Raw genomic sequence first — 24,916 nt, 5'->3', positions numbered from 1 at the left:
TAAAAGCCTGGAGGCGAGGCGGGGTGTGTGGAGTCAGTACAGCTTAGAACATATCATTTCAGTGGATTATGATACAGTTATGTTCCCTGACCAAAGGTACTGAGATGCGCCCTTGAGGGGCCCACCCCAGTGACAAAAGACCGTTCACTACCTTTATTTCCGAGAGTGTGTGATACTTTAATTGCCCACTAAGCATGTGGTCAATTCTTCTATAATCCATGTAGACTTTTACATATTGTTTCTTATATTTTGAAAAAAGCAAAGTCATGCATGACAGCATCTTCATTCTAACAGACAGACGATACGGTGGTTATCAGCAGGCCTGCATAATCTCTTAGGCTCAAGCTGGTCAGAGTCCAGAGAGCAGCAGGACCCCTCAGAGCAGGACTGCGTTGTTTCTTTATTGATCAGTTATAGATTGTATGCATTCATTTATTTATTTCTGTCTTTGTATTTAGTTCAGAAAAAAACGGTAATACTTGATCAAATAAATACAAAATGCTGTGGACCGTCTTGTGTCCAGCTCTCTGTTTGTTCTGGCTCTGGTCTGTCCTGTGCTGGCGCTGATGTTTTGGCGTAAAGCTGATAAAGTGGTTAAACGTTTTCGGAGCGTCTCATTGATCCTAACAAATGTCCAGCAGCAGGAGACGCTCATTCCCGCCTGGCGCTGGTGGTCATCAGCCCGCGCGCTCTCTGCGGTACCGACCCCGTTCGCGCCTGTGCGCGTGCCTAAAGCGTCCCGGGCGTCTGGCTGCGGTAAATAATCCGCGTTTCTCGCGGCGAATCCCCCGCAAGGGCTCGAGGACGAGGTGGAAGTGATGCGTGCTTGTTTCCTGCTCCACCTGTAAGCCCCCCCCCCACTCCACCCAAACCCAACAACCCCTCCCCTTCAGACACATACACACACACACGTATGCACACGCGCACTCAGACGCGCACGCACGTCCTGTAGGACCGAACGTGCGCTGCTAGGGGTCGGGAGACGCGCGCGCGGCGTTTTGGGTGGAGCAGAGCCGGGTCGTCGTGCTCCTTCTGCTCCCTCTGCCTCTTCTTCCTCACTGCGGATGCTCGCGCTCTGAGCGGAGAGAGAGAGAGAGAGAGAGCGAGAGAGAGAGAGAGACAGACAGACAGATCGAGGGAGCGGGAGAAGGTGGAGGAATGGTGCTCGCGTGAAGCGTCCGCCTGTCCGCCTTTGACGGCACCATGGAGGAATCCGAGAGCATTCCGTGCGCGCCTGAGGACGGGCTGCTCGCGAGCTGGCGCTGGAACCGGAGCGCGCGGGAGCAGGTGCAGCTGAAGCAGAAGATCCGCGACCTGCCCGGCTTGCTGAAGCACGGCTTACATCTGAGGAAGAAAAGCGTGAGTACGGGGCGCGTTCTCGCGAATGAAAAACGTCGCCGTGAAAACGACTTTCTCTCGCGCGGCGTGCTGTCCGTGAGTGACCGGCCGCTTATTTTGGTCTGTACTGAACGGAATGGTCCGTCTCTATGTCTGCCAGCCTCCTGGTGAGCGGTGGCTGGGGGTGTTTTGTTTTAAAAGCCCCCCTCAGGTCTTTTCCACTCGTATTTGCAACGAGCGCGTTGCGATGGAGTGATTAAAGGAGACGATTAGTGCGAACGAGAAGGTCTGAAGCGCGTTTGTCATTGATTTGAGAGACCGTGAATGCAGGCTGGTGTTCACGCGCCGTATCTAAGGCAACAGGAATCCTCCAACCCACACACACACACACACACACACACACACACACACACACACACACACACACACACAGTAGTATTCCTGTCTTTGTGGGCTTCACCTATTACTTTATCTCCATTTTGCTGTGCTACACTTATAACCCAGCTCTGAGCCAGACTCCAGCAGCCAGCACCAAACCTTGTAGCTCTTTTACTTTTTCAATGAAAAGCTGCATTTTGTGTAAATAAAAGCATTATTTCCTCAAGGGGAGCGTCTAGACATCCCCTCGGGTGTGTGGATGCTCTCCACCCACATGTCCACTTCATCCTAAGGACATTTGGTCCCTGCAAGGTATGAAATACACAGCTGTAGACACATACACACACCTGACGCTCTTAATGCCTCTGCAACTGAACTTCCTCGTCACTGCCTGCCTCGTGAAGCCGACTATAAATAAGAACCCCTTCGTCCGATAGCTTATTCTGCTCAATTTCACTTGTTTTTGGAAACAGTGTGACGTGTTGCATGACCAAGCAGCGCCGGTAAACAGCCTTGTCCACCTTGTTGTGTGGGAGATACTCAAATGAGGACCACAGTTGAGGCTGTATGACAGATAACAGTATCGACTTTGTCTTTAATTGTTCTTCATGACAAGAATTCACACTTTTTTGTCCTCCATAGTGCCAAATAACATCACTCGTTTATATTTTTGTACCAAATAACACCAAGTCCACCCTCTGGTGACATTCTGCATAAATAAATATAATGCGTCGTCACGACTTAGTAAGGCATGGGAACAAGATGCTAATGTGTGGCCACAACTTATGCATGGGAATGAAATCCTAATGTGTGGCCATGACTTTGTAAGGCATGATCTTGTTCCCATCTTATCTCCCGTATGCCACTACGATCTGGGAGAGTTGTATTGCAAAGTGGGTGTATTTTAGTTATTCAGCAGCCTCATATGAGCACTGCAGGCTGAAATCTTAGCCTGTCATCCACACGTGAGAAAACAGATATGAGCATATGATGTGCAGTGATTCTAACTGCTTATAAACATTACTCAGCGAATGCACATCTCTGCTCTGTATTTCGTTGCAGTGATGCAAAATAAACGTAGACGATAGATGAAAGCGAACAATAAAACGCATTATTCCCAGCATCAAATCCACTTAAATCACATCAAATGGCTTCCGAAGTTGTAAGGAACTTCCGCGGACGACTTGAAGGCATTGGTCTCAGCTTCTCTGAAAACTTGAGTCTCTTCCTTTTTACCCTCAAGATGGCCAGGGCCCACCGGCAAGCCCATAGTTTTATTATATTATCTATGACCTAAGAATAGCTCAACCAGTTTGCACGGACGTCCCTGTAGTTACTGCATAATAAGCCTTAGTATGTAATAAGCCTGAGATTTTAAGGGGTTGATGTAATAGTATATCATTTAAATAAGGGACTACAAAACTCAAGAACATATGAAAAAATCTAATTTTATGCTAAATTGTTATATGTAGTGTTGCAATTTTATACCCAGTGTTGCACGGCAGAGATCTGATGCTTAATCAACTTTATATAGTGGATGTCCAATAACTGCCTATAGTACATATATTTAAAATTTGTGTTGATGAAGAACTTTGAACTCATTTATTTAAGCTTGGACACACTTATTGGCACGTTTTGGTCGCTTTCACCAGCATCAAATGTTGTAAACTTAAGGGCCACTTTTTTCATTGTCACTATCAGCTGACTGGCATAGCGGGCAGGTAGTGAAGACCCTGTTTGTGGAAGGTTGTGTTTTTGAGGGTTTGTTGCTTTTGCCTTTGCAATCGGGGACCGATTCGGTATTCAGGCAGGCTGAGCTGCTCTGGAGCGCTAGGCTTATTCAGTTCCGTACCTTATCCAGTTATTAATCTTAAACAACTGGTTCACTAAATTAAATTTCTACAGCTTCCCATTCGGTTGACATGTAGTTGATCAGCCAAGACACGTTTGGTGTTTGAAGTTTGCTTTAGTTTTGCACTGGAGCTGCAAGGCTAATGTAGCTAACAAAAGTACGTCGCTGGCAGGAATGGATTACGGACTGGTGCCCAGGGGCCTCTTTTGACTACGTGGGACAATCCACTGCAGATGCATGGATTAGATGAATGAAAAGAATGGACAAAAGACCAAAGAAATGATATAAATGAAGAAATGTTATCTGTTCTATTATAATTGACATATTAGATTTTGTTGTCCTTGCATGGCCAAAACCTGCATGCAAGCCCAAAGTTTTATTACACACTTCTAGAACTTAAGAATAGCTCAACCAATTTGCATTGAAGTCCTTGCAGTTACTGAGTAATAAGCCATGCGCTGCTGTCAGAAGAAAACCTTGTATCTCCATTTTTGATGGTTTTCAGTTTTTGATATGATTTGAAAAGGTGTGTTTACCTTTACATCGCATATAAATTTCATGATGAATGGACTAAAAGAAATGACATAAAATGACTCAGAAAAAAGTCTGGTTCCATTGACTTACATTAAAAGTAAAATAGGTTTTTTCCTTCTCCTGTAAAGTTACCATTTTGGAGATAAAACGTTTTGCTCTGACTACAGCACATGGCACGTAAAAAGACTGTAACTTTAAGAGTTTAATGTGCTGTATTTAATGCCATTTAATGTTGGGCATGTTAGATCAGGGGTGTCAAACTGGGCTCCTTCCAGGCCATGGCTCAGCAGAGCTAACCTCTCTGCTTCATTATAGGCCTCTGATTGAGCTCATCAGCTAATTAGCATCACCTTCCTGAGTTGAATTCAGGGTGCTATAAGAGAGAAAATGCTGATCTCTGCTGCGCTGTGGCCTGGAAGCAAGCCAGTTTCACACACCTGTTTTAGACGTGGCGCATTACACACTCAGTTTCTGCTCGTTTTTTAAAGACAAAGAGCAGAAATTTTGATCCAAAGGTCGCATTTCAAAATTTCTTTCTAGAACATGATCAACTCCAGGTTGTTAGTCTAACCATGACTTGTTTACGTGTTTTTTGATATGTCATATTGTTATCTATAGCAGTAACTGAAAATGCTTATAATGGTCATATTGAAGCCTGAGTTTGTTTCTGTATGTTTGAAGGTATAAACAGTATGCCATACCGTGCCAGAAACCACATAGGCAAGTCTGTTTGAGATTGTTTAACATCTCTACATGGTTTATGATGATTTAGCTAGGAAGTTTAGTAGCTAATACACTGCTTCCATTACTTGCTATCCCCATTGGCCAAGTAGCTCCAGTGCAAAACTACAGAAAGAAATTTCAAAGACTAAACTTGTCTTGACTGATTGACAACATTAGTGATAAAGGAGAAAATAGTGAACCATTACTTAAAGACTTTTTTAGTTATTAATTTGTGTCATGCATTGCTTGGCGAGTACAGTGCACTGATACTTATGAGAATGAAGAAGGGAACTCTGGACCTGCTGATGAGTCCTTGGGGTTTAAGGGGTTAACTCAGGTGGGGAACTCGTAGGGACTAAGGGATTCACGCACCACAAACCATGTAACGGGAGTCCTCGGGAGGCAGAGAGAGGAGCTCTTGCAGACAGGTGCACCGGGCCGTGATGACCGAGAGGCTTTAAAACCAAAGGTGCGCCGTCTCACTGCAGTTTACTCTCCTTCAGGCTTCTCCACACAGAGCTTGGCTTCTTTTTAAAGGTCAGCTACAGTGAGGCACTGTTTCCCAAAACCCTGGTCCTGACTCTGCGTACTTCAGCGCTCTCCCTGCTGTAACTCTAAGAACCTGTCAGCAGGTCCAGACTTCTATTCCTCAAACTCATAACTACATACTCTTCATAAAAGCTTCATAGTCTTTAGTGAGTAGCTCATAATAGCTTTCAGATTAGAGAAATATTAGATGAATATAACCCTTTTATGACAGAAGCCATTGCTGAGTTGATGAGTGACTGAAATGTGTGGGCATTAGGTATGTAACAATACAAGATATCATATTGTATTGAACTGTATTGCAGCGGCACAGTGGCCCGGTGGGTAGCACTGCTGCCTCACAGCAAGGGGGGCCTGGGTTCAATTCCCCGGCCAGGCGACCGGGGTCCTCTCTATGTGGAGTTTGCATGTTGTCCCCGTGTCTGTGTGGGTTTCCTCCGCATTCTCTGGTTTCCTCCCACAGTCCAAAGACATGCAGTCAGTCCAATTGGACATGCTAAATTGCCCCTAGGCGTGTGATTGTGTATGTCTGTCTGTCTGCCCTGCGATGAACCGGTGACCTGTCCAGGGTGTATCCTGCCTTCCACCCGATGACTGCTGGGATAGGTTCCAGCACCCCCCCCCCCATACCCCCCCCCCCCCCCCCCAATCCTGAGGGAGAAGCGGCTTAGTGTGTGTGTGTGTGTATTGCAGTGTAATGAAATGCATCATGCTGTATTGTTGTATCACGCATAGCGTGTTAGTATGTTGTGGCTTGTGGTTGAGGTAGTTTGGGGATAAACTATTAGCTTGTCGCTGGAGTGTTAGAGCAGGACACAGTTTATTTCAAACATATGTTAAAAAATTTAAATGCTCTAACAAACTGAACATGAATGTCTGTTAACATACTAATATAAGGCACGTTTTCAGACACTCCTAATTTTTGCTATATTGAAAAATGTATCAAATTCAGCCTTTATCAAATTGGAATCATATAATTAAATTGAATTAAAGAATTCTTCTAATGGGTGGAAATCTGAAGGCAGTTTTACAGTATAATGTACACATATTTTTGAAGTGTTCTTTAAAAATGTGCTACATGAACATTTACTGAGTTCATCAACTGCCAATGGCCTCTATTGTAATAAGGTTTAGAGTGAATGTACATGAACTTTGGTAATTGAGCAGCAGTTGCAGCAGTAACAGGCCTCTGTGATGGTTAAAACTCATTTACCACAGGTTTAAAAAATTAGTCGTTATTATTCATTTACAATAAAAGAGACCACAGCTGCCCTGTGACAGACAGGCAACCTGTCCAGGGTGTATCCTGCCGTCTGCCCAGTGGCTGCAGGGAAGGATAAGCAGTTTAGTTAAAATGTGTGTGTGTGTGAGACCCCGCCATTGTCTGATAAAGCTAAGGTGTGAAATGTTAGATCCTCTTTATTATTATTAGATTAATTATGCTTTCATGGGCAAATTGAAGATGATAGTATACAGCCACAATTTTGGCTGAAATGATGATGTTCTTTTAGTTGATAAAGATTAAGCTTATTAAGATTAAACTAACATACTACCACAGTATTTGTTTCAGAGTTAGCGGCCATCTAAAAATTGTCATAAGAAAAGAATGTTGCTATTATCATCGTTATTAGTAGTATTAGTGGCATCTCTGAAAGTATACTTGTTAATACTTCTGGACACATCATCAGTGACATTCCTGCATCAGCAGATTTACTTACAGAGATAACATTAGCGACACTTTTTCCTTTAAGATGGTTCCTAACTCTGATTTGGGCATGGGAGCAGTAACAGCATGTGAGTTGGAGCTTTATTATTAATTTTATTATTAAGAAAATAATGCACTTCATATTAACTGTTTCCCATTCATTTCTGTGAACTGTACTTGCCACATTAAGATCTTAGCAACCATCTATAACATTACAAGTGGCAATCATTGGGGTCCAAGCACTGTGTGCCATGATAGAGTGGATATAAAACAAATTTTTTAGAATAATCTCAATTTACAATACATGTGGGGTCTCAAAAGAAGATGTCAAATTCAACAAATATTGGTTGCTCAACTTTGGTGTGCAACCAAAGTTTCAACAAAGGAAGTCCAAAAAGTCAACAGTACAATATTTGGACTTGACTTGTATTTACGTAGTTGCGTTGAACTTAAGGAACTAAATAATTCCACAGCCATTTTAGTGTACATCAGAATAACATGTTAAAATCACAGCAGTTTTCTCATAGGAACAATATCGCCAGGCCCCACTGCAAAGGCTTGGTTTCTGAACTTGTCACCCTTTCCACTGCTCAGTGGAAAGTGAGTTGTCATGTCCGGAATAAGCTTAGATGAGGCAAACAGGGATTGAATAGGGGCTGATCAATGCTGGAGTATGCCTACAATACACCTAATTTAATGAATCAGTTAATTAGCAAGCCCTCTCTGAATTGCAGTGGACGTGTTAGAGCTGGGAAAGCACTAAACTGTGCAGATCAGGGAGTAGCCCAGGACCAGAGTTGGAGACCACGGGTGTACCATGACTCCTCAGCCTCTGTGTTTTCCCTCTGCTCATTATCTAGTGAGCAGATTGTTCCCCTAAAGCGATGTGACACAGGAGCGTCTGAGCTTTTCCTTTGCTCTGAACAGTGTCAGAACAACATCTCATGCTTCAGCGACTCACCCTGTGCTGGGTTGATGTGTTATACCTTAATTACGCGTGAGCACATCCTACATTCAGAGAGCTTTTAAAAAGGTTGATTGTTGAGCAAAGCGGGTGGAGTTTTGCAGTCTGTCAGAACTTGTAGAAGGTGCGAGATTAAATGAAGCGTTTCTAATTTCTCTGCATGGCAGAGAGAGTTAGAGAGGAGTGACAGAAGAGATTAGCCTGAGCGAATGAAGATTGCTCAATGTAGAGGATTCTGAGAGTAGTTTTTTACAGATTCAGGCTTAAAACTTGAGTTTAATCTGTTGTTTGTCGTGTTAGGCAGTATTGCGTAGCAGAACATTATATCCCCAGCCTTATTTGCAGTTTTATATCATTTCATGTTTTCATTCATTAATGTTCTTTTGCTGAAATACTCCACATGATTTATGCTGTGTATACATTATATAACCACTGTGAAAGAGGCCAGGTATTACACCTTAAAAATGACAGTCCCATTAATGGATTGGTAACACTTTACTTGAAGGGAGTCGACATAACACATTCATAACATCTTACATAAACACTCCATAGCATGCTTATGATGTTTAAATAAACATTCATAAAGCACACATGTTTTACATGACATTGATATGGACTACAATGCCATTTTTATTTTGAAAAACAATATTAATGTCAATGGAACTCCTCGTTTCATGAACATGTTAGATGTGTTTATGTAAGATGTTGTGAATGTGTTATGCAGACACTATGTGGAAGTGGTACCAATGGATTTCTACAACCATCCAGCAAAAGCATATATTTAGCATATTTCCTATGTTAAAAATAACAGGACGTTTCAAGAACTCTTAGGTTGACTGTTTTTCTTACAAACTTAACTTTATCTCACATCAGAGGTTGCCGACCTTAACCGAAAGAACAAAAACACTCAAATTCTGCATGTTGTCAACAACAGTACTTTTAACTAATTGTTGCAAATGAATATAGGTGTCTATTCAGCCGAAACATTTTCATTACAGACCTTATAATCTTTAATGCTTTGATTAAATACCTGAGATTCCCCCAAACAAAACAGTTTACGACTTTATTTTATCTAAAATATCGATGATGAACATTTATTAAAAACAGTCCAGAAAATGGAACAAAATCTGGCTCTTTATTTAAAATCAGCACTGAATTTATTCATAATGTAGCGTTGGTGCAGAAGATGAGCCTTTTCTGGTTGGGCTGCCACAATAAGCTAAGAAGTCTAGACATTTTCTAGAAATTAAACTAAGAACGCTATAATAAAAGCCTCCTCCTATGTTAATGGCTGTTTCGCTGAAACTAACATTAACTAGCGGCACAACACACAGGATTTCAAACAAGTTTTCCAACAAGGCAACATAGCAAATCAGCAAGAGCTTGTCAAAAAAACCTGGAATACTTAACTACCTCTTTCATTATGTGATCTAGACTCTCGAAAACATTCAGGGTCCAGTTACTTTTACCTGACATATATATATATATATATATATATTTAGATGCCTAGTATGCAGTGAATGCTAGCAGGCTAACTGGCTGAGTATTCCTCATTATGCTACCTTATATTCGTCATATTAGCTAACATTTGTCAGGATTGGCCACTCCCAGTCCTGTCCATGTGTTCGTCTTGTTTTGGTTTAGCCCATGCGCATTTGTTTTGGTCCAGCCCCCTCGTTTCATGGTTCCACCCCTGATTGTCTCCACCTGTTTCCCACCTGTCCCTCGTTTACCCTGTGTATTTAAGCCCTGTGTTTGTCGGTCTTTGTTGTTTGTTGGATGTATTGGTCTTTATACTGTTCAGCTTGCTTGATTCTGGTTTGTCATGTCTGTGCCCTGATCGATCCGTGTTGGCTACATGAACCTGGACCGTTTAGACGATGACCCTGGATTTGCCCATAATAAACGTCGCTTATCTCCGCATATGCATCCGCCTCCTCGCTCCCCGTTACAACATGCAACATTATAAATGAGGCCACTGACTGAAATGCTAAGAAATAACTATAGGAATAATCAAATAATATTAATTACACAGAATAGACTACATATCCAAACAAATGCTACAGAGAACTACAGAAATTAAAAAGTAAAACACCACCTTTATAACTTTACTGCTCTGTGATTGTGGAGTTTCTTGGCTGCCTTCACATTAGCATAGTATACTGACAGTCTTTACCATAAAGGATCCTGGTGTGTTCCTGCCCATTTCCAAGTTTCTCATCCTTTCATCAGAGAAAAGAAGTCAATCTGAGGTGAGCAATCTAGATAGAAAGGGAGCTACCTTGCTAATTTTAGCGTCTGGCTTGTTGTCCTCTTCTGGGTCCTATTTGTGGTTTTCGTAATCCATTGACTTCATTTTGATGATGATTTGAAGACACCACAGTTATATGACAGCTATAAGATATTTGACTATGTGATTAACACAAATGTTAGCGATCTGTCTTCCGTCTACGTTTGCCAGCTAAAGGAAAGAAACATTTAAAAACAACTTGCCTTTAAATATCCACCCCAAAGCAGTTGTAGGTTTTCAAAAGTTTCCCCCACCTTCAAGGAACATCATCAGGAGAGGGTTTTCCTAATGTTTAATCTGAGAAATCTCACTCTAGAGACTCCTGCTCCACCGCTGTGAGTAGGTTTACAACATCATTGTAGCCGGAGTGTTTCTCTAAACATTTCTAAAAGGTTCTTGGCTTGGATGTACACTATACTTCCAAAAGTATTCACTCACCCATCCAAAGAATTGAATTTAGGGTTTTCAAATCACTTCCATGGCTCCTTCTCAGGAGCTCAGTGAATTCCAGCATGGTACCGTGATAGGATGATACCTGTGCAACAAATCCAGTCGTGAAATTTCCTCACTACTAAATATTCCACAGTCAACTGTCAGTGGTATTATAACAAAATGGAAGCGATAGGGAGCGACAGCAACTCAGCCACGAAGTGGTCGGCCACGTAAAATGATAGAGCAGGGTCAGCGGATGCTGAGGCGGATAGTTTGCAGAGGTCACCAACTTTCTGCTGAGTCAATCACTACAGACCTCCAAACTTCATGTGGCCTTTCATGGAATGGGTTTCCATGGCCAAGCAGCTGCATCCAAGCCATGGTGTAAAGCGCCGCCACTGGACTGGAGCAGTGTTCTCTGGAGTGATGAATCATGCTTCTTCGTCTGGCAATCCAATGGCTCAGGCAATGCCTGAGTTGTGCCAAGTGTAAAGTTTAGTGGAGGGGGGATTATGGTTTGGTGTTTTTCAAGAGTTGGGCTCGGCCCATTAGTTCCAGTGAAAGGAACTCTTAATGCTTCAGCAGACCAAGAAATTTTGGACAATTTCATGCTCCCAACTTTGTGGGAACAGTTTGGGTTTGACCCTTCCATAAACACACTGTTGAAGCTGTTATAGCTGCAAAGGGTGGCGCAACATCATATTAAACCCTATGGGTTAAGAATAGGCTGTCACTCAAGTTCATATGCGTGTGAAGGCAGATGACTGAATACTTTTGGAAATACAGTGTATGATTCTATGAAAAAAAATCTTTATTTGGTATACAGCCTTTATGTAATGCTGAGGTTCTTCACAGTCACACTTTGCATTTACAAAAGAGGCATCACTTGAAAGGTTCTTTAGGGAACCGCGTGTAGTTGTTCTATGACATTGCTCCTTTTTGATACCTATATTTTGAGCAGTGTAAGAGCCCTTGTCTTTTTCCCCGCTGTGGGCACATTTCTTTTTTTGGAAACCAGTCAGGCTTAACTCTATCTACTCAAAGACAGACTAAGTCATTTCTATGCATCATTGTGAAACCCTTGGTGGCTGGAATTGACATGGTAGGGTTTGGATGAGGTCAGTCTCCATTGTATGCTAGTAGCAATCACCAAGAGACTGATCGCAAACATTGGGTCATGTTTCGGATTATCTGGGAAAAGAAGGTGGGGTGAGGGGTTGTGGGGAGCTTTGAGTAGACTCACATCTGTGGCTTTAACTGTAGCAGGATTTGCTGTCCTGTGTTTGTATGTGCTGTGTGTGTGAGTGTGTGTGTGTGTGTGTGTGTGTGTGTGTGTGTGTGTGTGTGTGTGTGTGTGTGTGTGTGTGTGTTTGTGTGTCTAGAGAAACACATGTAAATAATAGAAAATGGAAAATATATCATAGTTTTTACAAAAGCAACAGAAGGTCTAACTTCTAACTTGGTGCTATAGAAACTTTAGAGGGCAGCAGTCTCATTTGATCTGATTTAATGGCTTGATGTGAGATTAGACAATGAGGATGATGACGGTTTCAATTATTTCATTTATGTGTTTTTGAGGTGAAGAAGTAGATTGTTACTTAGGTACTGAAGGTGCTGTAGAGATGCTCATATCAAATTTGATCTTGATGAAGACGCATCTTTGATTTATTTATTCTGTTTATTCCTTTTTTATATGGCCACTGTTTACCTAGGGGTTAAATTGCACATTTTACACTAGGCATATTTTATTGATGGATGTAAAAGAAGTGGATTAATAGTTGAACTGTTATTGAAATATCATGAAGCTTTGCCTTTTAAGACATTGAGATTAGCACAGTGCCATTTGCTGTATTATCCACCAGTGCAACGTCATAGACCGTGTTGCTCCTTCTGCTTGAATCTCATTGCTTGCTTTGCTGTGATTTTGTGCAGCAAAATCCTCCATGAAGAAGCTTCCGCACATTCTCTGGTGTGATATAAGAGTGTGAGGAAAATGTGAGGGTGGGAAAACATGAACTCTGCATAGCAGAGTTAGCATTCATGGAGAGTGTTAGTAATAGGGTTTCAGGATGTGATCATGTCTGAGTATTTGACAAATTTTTGTTGTTGGAAGAAAATCTCATATCTCAAAAATGCGAACTTTACAGGAGAAGGACAAAACCGACTTTACTTTTAATTTAAGTCAGTGGAACCATAAATCTTTTCTAAGTCATTTTGGGTCATTTCTTTTGGTCCATTCATCATGAAATTTATGTAAAGCAACAGGCATTTACAAACTAAGTCAAAAACTGAACAACAACAAAAATGGAGATACAAGGTTTTTTTCAGACAACAGTGACCCATTCTACTGTCAGTGTTTGTCTATGGAGACTGCAAGGCTATGTGCTTCATTTTATACACTTGTTAGCAGTGGATGTGGCTAAAACACCTGACTTCAATAATTAGGAGTATCCACATACTTTTGGTCATATAGTGAATACATAAAATAGTAAAAACAGAACTGAATAACATACAGACAACCCAATGGTGGATTGTAGTGGACTGTCTGCTGCAGATTCTTGGCTTGATGCTGGAACCAGAAACCATCACCTGATGCAACTGACTGAGGAAGGCAGAACAACAAGTGGTGCATAATAAAACAGAAACATGGCTAGGGAGCTGAAGGTCGATTCCAAGAAATAACTTTAGATGCATCACACTATACCAGGGGTCGGTAACCCAAATGTTAAAAGAGCCATTTTTGTTCTTTTAACAAAAATCAGACCACATTCTGAGCCACAGAATTTATGTCCAATTTCCCATCATGGTTGTAAATAAGTCTCTGTATATGCTAATGTCCTAGTATAGGCTAAAAATAATATGTATAATATATAATATAAACGCAAACACAGACTTACTTTGCTCTACTTGAAGATTTAGCTAGCTATATCTGCTTTTCTCATATCTCATATTTTCCGCAAAAGTGGAATGGTTTCTTGTAAAATGTCTCTCAATGTTTTATTTTTTCGGTGACTGAAGTCACTTCTCATTCACTAGCTTCTTGTTAGAATTTTCCCGTTAAACCTTAAATGGTGGCGCTAGAATGTAACTGCTGCTCCATTTAAGGTGGAACGAGAAAATTCAAACAAGAAGTTGACATCAGCTTCAGTTTGACATTTTCATGTTGCAGATGAAACATATCAGGAAACTGCTGAGCAGCTGAGTGCTTATAAATGCAAATAAGTCCATTTAAAATGATCAGTGCTCATCTGGAATCTCTCTCTTTGCCGTTTCATTTGCTGCTAGCTAGGTGAGATTGTTGTCTGCGTTGCTATGGTGGTACAGCTTTCTGTGCGCTAACCTTAAAGGTTGAATTAGCAGATTTACACTAACTCCAGTGTTTAGGACATTTTTTAAAAACTGGGTTCAAACGATCAGCAGAGCTTTATTTTACTGTGAAGGAAGATTATTTTATTTTTACCTAAAAATCTAATTCTGCTGTGCAGCCGCAATAGAGCAGTAAAAAGAGGTGCATGTGGCCCACCATTGTGCTGTACCAATAAGAGTCCTTGTGCAAGACTCCTAATACTACACTTGCCTATCATGCCTACCACTGTAACATGATCTAAGTTACTCTGAATGAAAGCCTAGTACATATTTATTCATTAGATTCAGCATAGTTTCAGTTCAGTTTTGGCAAAAACTAAATTTACAACTTTAAATGTATCTTTTAGCCATTTAATGTACTTAATTAAAATGACAGCCGCAATATTGGTCAGAAAGGGTGCATATATAAGCATATGTAATTTAATGTGACTGTTGTGTCCATGGCCAGGTGGATGTTGTTGATGGCCAGCAAACTGTGGCAAAGTCTGAACATAAGCAGCCGGGCTTGTTTGACTTCTTGATCTCGCGGCGCACTCATCCAACGTGACGAGATTTCTCAGGGAGTCATGCTGTTGTGAGCGGCGCGATCGTGCGCGTGTATGTGTGTATGTGTGAGCGTTGGGGGCTGCAGCGCTGAGCCTCGCTGAGCACTCTAATCTGAGAGTAATCCATTTCTGCCAGATAATGACCCACACACCCACTGCACTCCGCACGCTGCACACAGGAACACACTCCATGCAGGGGCTTTGATGTCTGCACATAGATAACACAGCGACAGGGTACCCCCTCTTCTCTTTCTCTCTCTCTGTCTCTTTGTCTCTCTCTCTCTCTGTCTCCTTTACTGCCTGTCCCTTTCTTCTTCCCTCTCTTTCCATTTGTCTCTGAAGCTGAAATGACTCCTGATTATATAGCGCACGACGCAAGGTGTAAACTAGTCTTCCAAAATAGTAGTTTTATTGAAAAACTCTGCTAAAAATTCATTGAATTTTCACATTTCACCATGATTTGATATAGGGATGAATTTTGAAATTTCAGAGGTTGGAATCTGATTTTTACTCTACACATGCGACTCAGTGGCAGTGACAAAATGTAATTTATTAATTAGATATTAGCTATATGTATAGCAGTTTCTATATTATAAAAAATATGAGGCAGGTAAGAGAACTCGCACAGTATCTGCATGTATATGTGTGAGAATTGGGGGCTGCTGTTACACCTGTTATAGAACACCTGTTATGTTATTTAAATAGGCAATTGATTATTCATATGTGAATTGAAAAGGCCAATTTAACCCTGTAAGACTCAAAATGGTAGGTCACTTTTAGCCTCCATTACTTCAGAACGGTTTAAGGTACACGTGGAATTCAGTGGTCCAGTTGTGGACCTTAAATAAGTTTTTCAAGGTCAAAAGGTAGATATTTGTACCTTTTTATAACGGAATGTTTTGAACTGAAAAGCAATAAAATAAAAAGCTTGGAGGTGAGATGGGATGTGTCGAGTCAATACAGCTTAGAAAATATAATTTCAATAGAATATGATACAGTTATGTTCTCTGACTAAAGCTGTACCCTTGAGGGTCCCACCCAAGTGACAAGAGGGGAACTGCCCCAGTGACTGTTTGGTACCTTTCTGAGAATATATTACATTAATTGATTATATTCAATTCTAACTTAGAAATAGAAAAATTAGAAAAATAGAAAATAGAAAAAAATCAATGCAGTAATTTGGCACCTTCAGATTGATGCATCATGATGTGTCAGTTCAGTTTTACAACCATATATCACTGTTGTCAGAACAAAACCTTGTATCGCCAAAGTAGTAACTTTACAGGAGAAGGAAAAAACACACTTTACTTTTAATGTAAGTCAATGGAACCAGATTTTTTCCAAGTCAATTTGGGATGTTTGTTTTGGTCCATTCTTTAGGAAATTTACAAAGCATGTAAAGGGAAACAGGCATTTTCACATTATGTCAAAAACTGAAAAATGGAGATAGAAGGTTTTGCTCTGACAACAGCTACTATGCTAATGTAAGATATTACACTTGAAATGTTTTCTTTTCAGAATTTTCAAGTGATGTCGTGTGATTTTCTTATGACTGCAATGATATCATGATATCCAATAAGGAGCCACATCAAGCTCAGACTGCTTCTTTTTCACACCCCTGATTTCTCAACCTCATGCTGTTCTTTTCTTCTCTCCTCCTTGTTGGTGCCGCTGTCCTCTTTCTCCTTCTCTCTCCCACTCTCATGTCTCTGTAAATCCTCTCTCTCTCTCTCTCTCTCTCTCTCTCTCTCTCTCTCTCTCTCTCTCTCTCTGTCTCTCTCTCTCTCTCTCCCTCCTCTTCACATCATAACCAGGCTGTGGCGGTGGTGGAGGGAGATTGAAACGTCAGTCTTCCACAGCTGAGGGCTGTAAAAAGAACAACGCTTGCTTGTTTTTTCCACTCATATAAGCCTCCACCAACTAGAAATGATGGCTCAATCGTCCTCCGGGGAAACACTAAGGTCATGTTGACCATCCTTCTCTTTAAAGCAGAATCACATTTACACGTTTTCCCCTCTTAGCCCAGATTCATGTTTGGTTTCTGAGGTTTACGTCTGTAGTGTTGCACTGGAGCTATGAGGCTAATGTAGCTAACCAATAATTGAAGCTTACAGCCCAGCAGTTTCCAAACTGCATGCCTAAATCATCACACGCTCGCCTCAAAGCACATCAAGTAGTTAAATAATATCAATAGACTTGCTTATATGGTTATTTCCATTACTTAAGACTGTGTAACATACTGCTATCTATAAAAATCATAAGCTATGCAACACACTTTTGTCCATTTTTGCAGTTAACACAATGTTATGGTGTGGAAGCTCATTCCTGGGTAGAGAAAAGTGCCTGTAGTTGTTTTTTTTATTTCTCTGCTTCTGGCAGCAGTTTGTTGAAATACTGACTTAATCTTGAAATAATTACTTGTTTTCTTAAAAATGTGACATAATATCTCAAACTTATCACTCATGTACTCAAAGTGTTTACTATGTATCTCAAAACATCTCACAAAAACACTAAATATGTTATTTTCCACAAATTCTTACTTTATCGAGTAATATCTATATGTAGAAACAATCATGTTATGACTGTTTATATCTTTTATTAATGATTAATATATTGATATGGATCAAATATGATTTAATATCTTGAAATAATGACTTATTTTTTCAAAAGTGTCAATTCTTTTAAATTTCACATTTTCTCAAATGTTTGTTGAAATTTGAGTGTTTAAGATCAAATTTCAATATATTATGTCAAAACAATGAGTTAGTAAGTAATTATTAGTCATAAAGGGTCAGAATGTAAAGGACAAATATTGTTATTTTGAATCCATTTCTCAGAACAAAAGTAATTTCATGATTCTAAGTTGAAAATTTGAGTAAATAAGTCATTATTTTGGGAAAAGTCATTATTTTGACATAGTATGTCAAAATGCTGATCCAGAAACTGAGGAGAAGGAAAAAGCTCAGGTGTCATTTCTTCTCCTCTATGGGATGGGAATAGGAAACCACAGGAACAGGTCTGTTTGGCATGTTTACAGTTTGTCATATGTCATAAGTATGTCATAATTTAAACTTTTACAATGCTGGAACCTTCACTCCTTGTTAGCTCATAGCCTCATAGCTCCTTCACAAACTGAAAAAAGCAAACTTCAGACACCAAACCTGTTGTTGCTGATTGACTCTCTGCATAGTAAGGGTGAAAAACTGTTTAAATGAGATTTTTCACCAGGCTATTCCTTAATGAGAAGCAGTGGGAGGAAGAAGTGATGAGGGGAGAGGAGGACTAGCCCTTGAGATGGTGTAGAGTACCCGTGGATAGATGAGGGAACCGTCTCTGTGTGCCTGCCCCAGCCTGTCCCTCTCTTTGCCTTTCGTGTGAAGACTGTGTTTCATGTCCATATCTTCGTACTTGAACGACCCTTTGGTGTGCTCCACTTCCCTCGCAGCCCAAACAGTGTCTGCTCTGCAGCTCCGCTGCTGGGAGCTGCTCCCTGCTCCAGGCTGGGTGCCCTCCGCCTACAGCAAATCAATACTCCACAGCGGACACGCCGCCGTCCACGCACACCACTGTATGAATGACCGCAGCCAAAACAAAGCCCACACACGGTTTAGTAGAGATTAGTCTAGTCTAGTGGCAGAGAGAGCACTCCCCCTCTCTCTGATCTCTTTTATCTTTTCCTACTTTATATCTCTCACTCAGCTTCTTTGTTTTTTTTAAGGGAACTTCAAGGCAAGGAACATTTCAACTGTGTATTTTTATGGATATAAAAGAAAAGTGATGTTTTCAACATGCTTAGCTTCCATACATGGTGCAACTGGTTGAGTCTGAGGTCCAACCATGTGAAAGATATTGCTGCTGATGCTGATTTTAGGGAGCAAAAAATAACCAATATAATTTTATATTTATATTGCATAAGTCAATTCTATTTTCCAATAGATTATAATGTTTAACCCTTTTGAAATATAATGCTATCTTTAAAGCAGCACGGATCCTCAGACATTAGAGAAATAGCACTAAAATATAAGCCCAAATTTGTGGATTTTGGTCTTTTGTTAAAATTAATGGTATTTGGCCGATGTACCACCCCAGTGACAAGAGGGGAACTGCCCCAGTGACAGTTTAGTACCTTTATTTCTGAGAGTGTATATTATATTAGTTATAAAGAATCATTTGGTTTCTGTGTATCACATATAAATAGTCTGTTTATAACATTATTCTCATGCTAATGGTTAGGTTTGGACGCATGGTTTGTATTGTTATCATATAGTTATCAATTGAGCTGCCCTGTGGTGTAACTCTCCAAGGTTTTGCTTTGTCATCATTTACACCCAAATCAGGTAATCAATGTTGGAATTACGACTATTTTCATACATAGTCCTCTCAGTTTTATGGGTCTCAAAAATAATTGGAAAAAGTAATAAATTACTCAAATGGTAATAATGTCTGACCAATAAAACAAATGGGTCATTCTACAGAAATGTCCATTTTTGTGTCCCTAGCGTTTACACACACACATATATATATATATATATATAAATGTTAGGGTTACAAATGATTTATATTTTAAAATAAAACAATAAGTTATTTTAACAATAGCAAATAGCAATTTTAGTTTTTATTAGTTTTTAAATCAATTATATAGAATTCCAAGCATCACAGAAGTGCTTGTCTCCACAGTCATTTGTAAAGGGTCAGCACCATATTTTGAGGTAAAAAAACACACTGATGACATCACTTGACTTTCTTTTACCTGTTTTCTGAGGATCTATGAAGAAAAGCACATGTTGAGTCCACTGTGTCTTTTCTGTTATCAGAAATGTTCTCATTTAGCTCATTATTTCATACGAAGCTTTTAGCTGACGTCACAGGTGTGACCTGCTTTATTCTTAGGTGATTGTGAAAAATAGAATACAGATGGATTAAATTACGTATTTTAGTGGATATTCTATGACTGACAACATGTGGTTTGATGCTCTGTAGTAGCCATTTTGTAAAATGCATTTTTCATAAATAATGTCACTGGCGTTACCTTTCTTATGTGTAACACCAATGAGGATTGGTAACACCAGTGACACTTATAGAGAGACAGAAAAGTAGAACGAGCCAAATACCTCCATATGTAATTTGGTGCACTTTAGCTGAAAAAGATGAAACATCACAAAAAGCTCCAGTGCAGACTTTAGAAAGTGAACTGGGTACGAAAACAGCCTGATATTCATAGCTAACAAAGTTTGCTATCTGAGGTTGAACCCAGTTAAGTGCAGGGTCAAAACTCTGGCACTGTTCATCAGTATTTACTTTAATGGCATTTGGCAGACGCTTTTATCCGAAATGACTTACAATTTGATCATTTTTGCAAAGGTAGGCGAATATAGTGTTAGGAGTCTTGCCCAAGGACTCTTATGGATATAGTGTAGAGTGCCTGCAGTTGATTGAACCCCAGTCTACAACAGGCATCTAGGCCATAGAAGGCTGAGTTGTTACCCACTACAACACACCAACCACACCAACCACACCATCGATAGACTTAGAGACATGTTATTTGCATGACATGAAAGGTAGCAGCCTAGTTGAATTTTGTCGCCTTTAGAGGTGTAGCACTCCAATGTGACCCCTGAATCACAACATCAGTAAATACAAGGGAACCAGTTCCATTGGCAGCAATACATGCCCACACCATAACAGTACGTCCAGATGAATGATGTGCTTTGAATTATGAGCAATTCCTTTCTTATCTCCATAGTTCTGGTACAAGCCGATCTTTATCTCCTCTATACATAAGATGTTGTTTCAGGACTGTACAGACTTTTTATTTATTTATTTATTTATTTATTTATTTTTGCCAAACTTTAGTCTGGTCATTCTGAGTTTGATTTACATCCCGTAGTGAACCTCTGCATTTACTCTGCTTGTTACCTCTCCTGATTGTTGGCTTTGATACAGATACACTGACCTCCTGGAGGGTGTTTTTGATCTGGCTGACTGTCGTAAAGCGTTTTTTATTTAGCAGGGAAAGAATTCTTCTGTCTTCCGCCACAGCTGTTTTCTGTGCTCCTGTGGGCCTTTTGGTGTTTCTGAGCTAAGCTGTGCAGATTGTTGGTTTGGCCACACCTAATGTTTTTTTTTTTGCTGTTTCTTTGATGGGCTTGTTTTGATTTTTCAGCCTCATCATGCTGACAGCTCTTTCTTTGGACTTCACATTGAGAAGTCACAGCAGCAGATTCCAAATGCAAAAGCCACACTTGAAATCAACTCAAGATCTCTTATCTTTTTGCTTGTAAGTGAAATATTGGTGGAATAACACACACCTGGCCGTTGATTAGCTGAGCTGCCAAGTTTTTGAGCCACTCAAAATGTACAAATTATACCAGCACAACACACACTAACACACCACCACCACGTCAGTGTTACTGCAGTGCTGAGAATGATCCACCACCCAAATAGTACCTGTATATATATATATATATATATATATATATATATATATATATATATATTTTTTTTTTTTTTTAACTAATCATATACTAGAATGATTGTAGAAATGGAATGATTATGTTTATTGCTTAAATTAAGGCAAAACAATACAAAAATCACGTGGTATGTGAAAAGAATGAGAGTTTGCATAAAAATGTCACTTATAACTAATTTTGCAATCTTTTCTAGTGTTATTTATCAAATAAGTGAACGCAGTGCATTTTCAAGTCGTCATTCAATAAATGTCAAATCATTCAATAGATGTAATTTTACATATTGTGATATACTGTATTACCATCATAATCAAGCCTACTAAAATACTATGTAATGTTTATATGATACCCAGTCATTCTGACAGATTGCAGTACTCCGCAGGAAGTGTAGGGGGCTTCAGTAGTTTCAATGTATTATAAAGAAGAAATGCACTTGTACAGATAGAACAGCGATGTGATGAGCAAAGAGAGAGGAAACTGCAGAAGACGTAAAGGTTTGATTAGTCAATTAATCAATCTTAAGAATAAAGGTGACTTCATGCTTCCCTAAATCCACCCTTGCCATTGGTAGGTCAGCCCGTTGGCTGTTCATGTGGAGACATGGAAACCAGTTTTCTAAAAAAACGTTGAGCTTTGTGAAGCTTTCTTAAAAGCTTAAAAGTGGCATATCTCATAAACTGTCCTGACCCTGTTTCGGCTCATTAACTCATCATTTGGCATGGCCACGCGAAAAAAGTCCAAAGTGAGAAAGCGGGAGAGAAAGAAGAGAACACTAGATTTTCAAACAAAAAAGGAACAGACAACTTGAAAGCATCACCCCAGATAGTTCAAGCAGGAGCCCATAGCTATAATGAGGATCAGCGGCACTGTTCTAGATCTTCCTAATGGTCTGTCTCTCCCTCTTTTTACATCCTCACTCAAAGTAAAGGCAAAAATGACAGTTTGTTCCAATTACGCTCGACACCCTCCCGTTTTTCCATCCTGCAAACTGGAGACAAATGTTGAGCCCTGTCTTTGAGCTCCGTCAGGAGGAGTTTAACACTCAGAGATGTTTAGCCAGCCAAGCATCTTTTCAGGTCAGCCTTTTCACATCCAGCCATGTGAGTGTATTTATAGTAACATTATCTTATGGCATGATGGCATGTTAGATGAGAGGAAGTGAACTCTGCTGGTTGAAGGCCTCATGCCAAATCCTGGCCCAGTACAGCATGGATAGCAGTAGGGATTATGGGGGATGATATGTATGAGAGCTGTTTCTGTCTCTGTCTCTCCCACTATACGTATAGGATAATATATTAAAAATGTCATGTTATTAATGTTATTAATGACATGTTAATGTGCTAAAATAATTTATGCCAATATCTTTTAGCACTGCACAAGCATTTTTCTAAATGCTGACTCAATTATTCTATATATAATCAGTCTTACAGTCATTGGTTTGACCCTTTGATCTATCCTTTGTTGTGCAGGCTGAAACCTAGGTGTAGCACACTCTATATGCCTATGCATGATTGTTGTGCTTTCATTCAAATACAGATTTTAAGTGGCTTTTAAAGTGATGCCTTCAGCACCTTCAGCAGACCACACAAGCCAATACTTGAGGGAAACCTATGAATAAATTAACGAACAGTCACTGTTGTCACTCCCAGAAAAAAAGGAACATAAACATAATTTTACAGAAGAAGGAAAGCACCTTATCTTTCATTGTAGATTTACATAACAACATTGTATTGTACATAATTTTAGATCTTTTCTTGTCCATTTATCATGAATTTTTGCCACAGTGTAAATGGCAGCTGAATTTTTCATTTATTTACATAAAATAAGTAAAACGACACAAATGGAGATGCGAGGCTTTATTCTGAACGTGACAATTTAATATATGCACTTGTTGTTGGGATCTAACAGGGAACAGACTGAAATATGGTATTTTTCTGCTCATTTTAATGCACAATTTCTATATTTTAATGGGTTTAACATATCAGAGAAAAAAACGTAACATGTAAGATGCACATTTTATGTTTTAGTTTTTTCCCCCCCAATATGTTCAATTCTGCAAAAAAAACAGTACTCGTGCATTGAATTTAGCAGAAGTGTGGTCTTTGTAGAGGCTGTGTTAACTTATTTTCACTTAGCAAACCAACAGAATTTTTAATTCTTGTAACTGATTATGTAATTTAATATACTTAAAAAATGAAAGGACTGAAGTTGTTTTATTTAAAATGCCCATATCATATATTTTTCTTGTAATTAGTTTCATTAAAAATGGTGGTTTTAGGTACCAAAATGGTCATATTGGTCGTTGTATCCTTTAGAATGAGAATTTTCTTACTCTGCCCTTAAGACTGATATAAGTAAACGTGTATGTAAATGTATATGATATATGTACCCATGCCTTGTTAGAAATGCAGTCCAGGGTGAAACACTCCTTATAACTTCAGCATGAGTGGGCGGAGCTAAAACTGCTGTAGGCTGGATAGGTGGCTAGATGTAAAGGATGATTTGTGACATCACAGAAAAAAATTCAAAACAGGCTATTTTTGCAGATGTATATGAACTGTATGGACTGGGTAGTGAATGATGCCTGGTGAAACTTTAACAATGTTTACATATTACTTGACTCCTTTTTCCTGACCCATTTAAAGAAAGTGAGGGCAATTTTGTTTTTCATGATATGGACCCTGTAAACAGTGCTTTACTGACTGATGTCTGGTGTCAGATGTGAATGGTCAAATATAGTTTTATTATACAGTCCTCAACTGTAAAATGTATTAACCTATTAACAGGCCATGTTTTATTATACACTTCTATAACCTAAGAATAGCTCAACCAATTTGCAGCCTTTGTATGTAATATAAAGGGGTTACATTCAAATAGACAAAACTCAGAGACTCAAAATTAAGATATTCTGCATTCTTAACAGTTTAGTTGATTTGTGATGAGTGGATCGATTTTGCTTATTGTTCATCAATTTTCTTTACATAAGAACAATCCATGCTTTATTTTCAGCATTTTTCCAAATAATAATAAATCAATGAAACTTTATTGTTGGCTGATTTTATCAACATATCAGTCAGGCACACTGAGATTCACTCATCAAAATCCCAAGAGATCTCCACTACTGTCCCTGGAGCTTCCTCAGTATGTCTGACTATATGTTACAGAGCCTTTATCCAGTCGTTCCGCCAGTTTGTCAGTTGATGATATTACTATACAGACAGTATGTCTGAATAAATAATAGGGATGTAGGATAAATTAAGCATTGTCATACTGTAGCATCTGCACAATGCTGCGCTGAATGTTCAGCCATATTAATGTTGTTACAGTTTTGAGGGCTTCAAAAACACTGTTTGAGCCTCTGTAAACACATGTAAGACACTCCAAGCCTCCTATCTGAGCTGCACTATGGATTTCGTAGCTGTATAGGTCCGGTCAAGCCACTTGCCTCAAGGCGGAAGGTGTGTTTGAAAACCTATGTTTGGTTTGGGGGTAATTATCACTGTGCTGTGTAAAGACTGGACTGTGTGGTTTGTTTAAATACCATTATGACCTTGTTTGTTTTTATTGATTGTGTCTTGGCAGCAGTCACCTGACACCGTCCCAGGACCCAGCACCAGCGTCCCCGCCAAGTCTAAGGTAGGGAACTACTCTATAAGCACACATAATATAGTGCCTTCTGTTTGTTTTTTACATACATTAGCATTCAGTCTCATATATATATATATATATATATATATATATGGCCATTGCACAATACAAGATCACTCATTGTTTTA

General features: G+C 39.6%; 1 protein-coding gene across 4 annotated transcripts in view; it reads left to right on the top strand.

The window, feature by feature from the left end:
• Window positions 1–926: 926 nt before the first annotated feature.
• Window positions 927–24,916, top strand: part of rapgef5a (Rap guanine nucleotide exchange factor (GEF) 5a) — a 132,243-nt gene continuing 108,253 nt past the window's right edge. For 2 of the 4 annotated variants that reach the window (XM_037539247.1, XM_017701512.2), the window contains exons 1-2: window positions 927–1,359; window positions 24,726–24,776. In XM_037539247.1, the coding sequence (XP_037395144.1) occupies window positions 1,204–1,359; window positions 24,726–24,776 (207 nt within the window). In that variant the 5' untranslated portion in view covers window positions 927–1,203. Of the gene's footprint in view, window positions 1,360–24,722; window positions 24,777–24,916 lie in introns of all 4 variants that reach the window. The other 2 variants (XM_017701510.2, XM_017701511.2) reach the window with 2 other exon arrangements.

Source organism: Pygocentrus nattereri, chromosome 1, assembly GCF_015220715.1.
Source record: "Pygocentrus nattereri isolate fPygNat1 chromosome 1, fPygNat1.pri, whole genome shotgun sequence".
NCBI lineage: Eukaryota > Metazoa > Chordata > Actinopteri > Characiformes > Serrasalmidae > Pygocentrus > Pygocentrus nattereri.
Note: the sequence above shows the minus strand (reverse complement) of the source record. Positions and strands in the feature narration are given on the sequence as shown.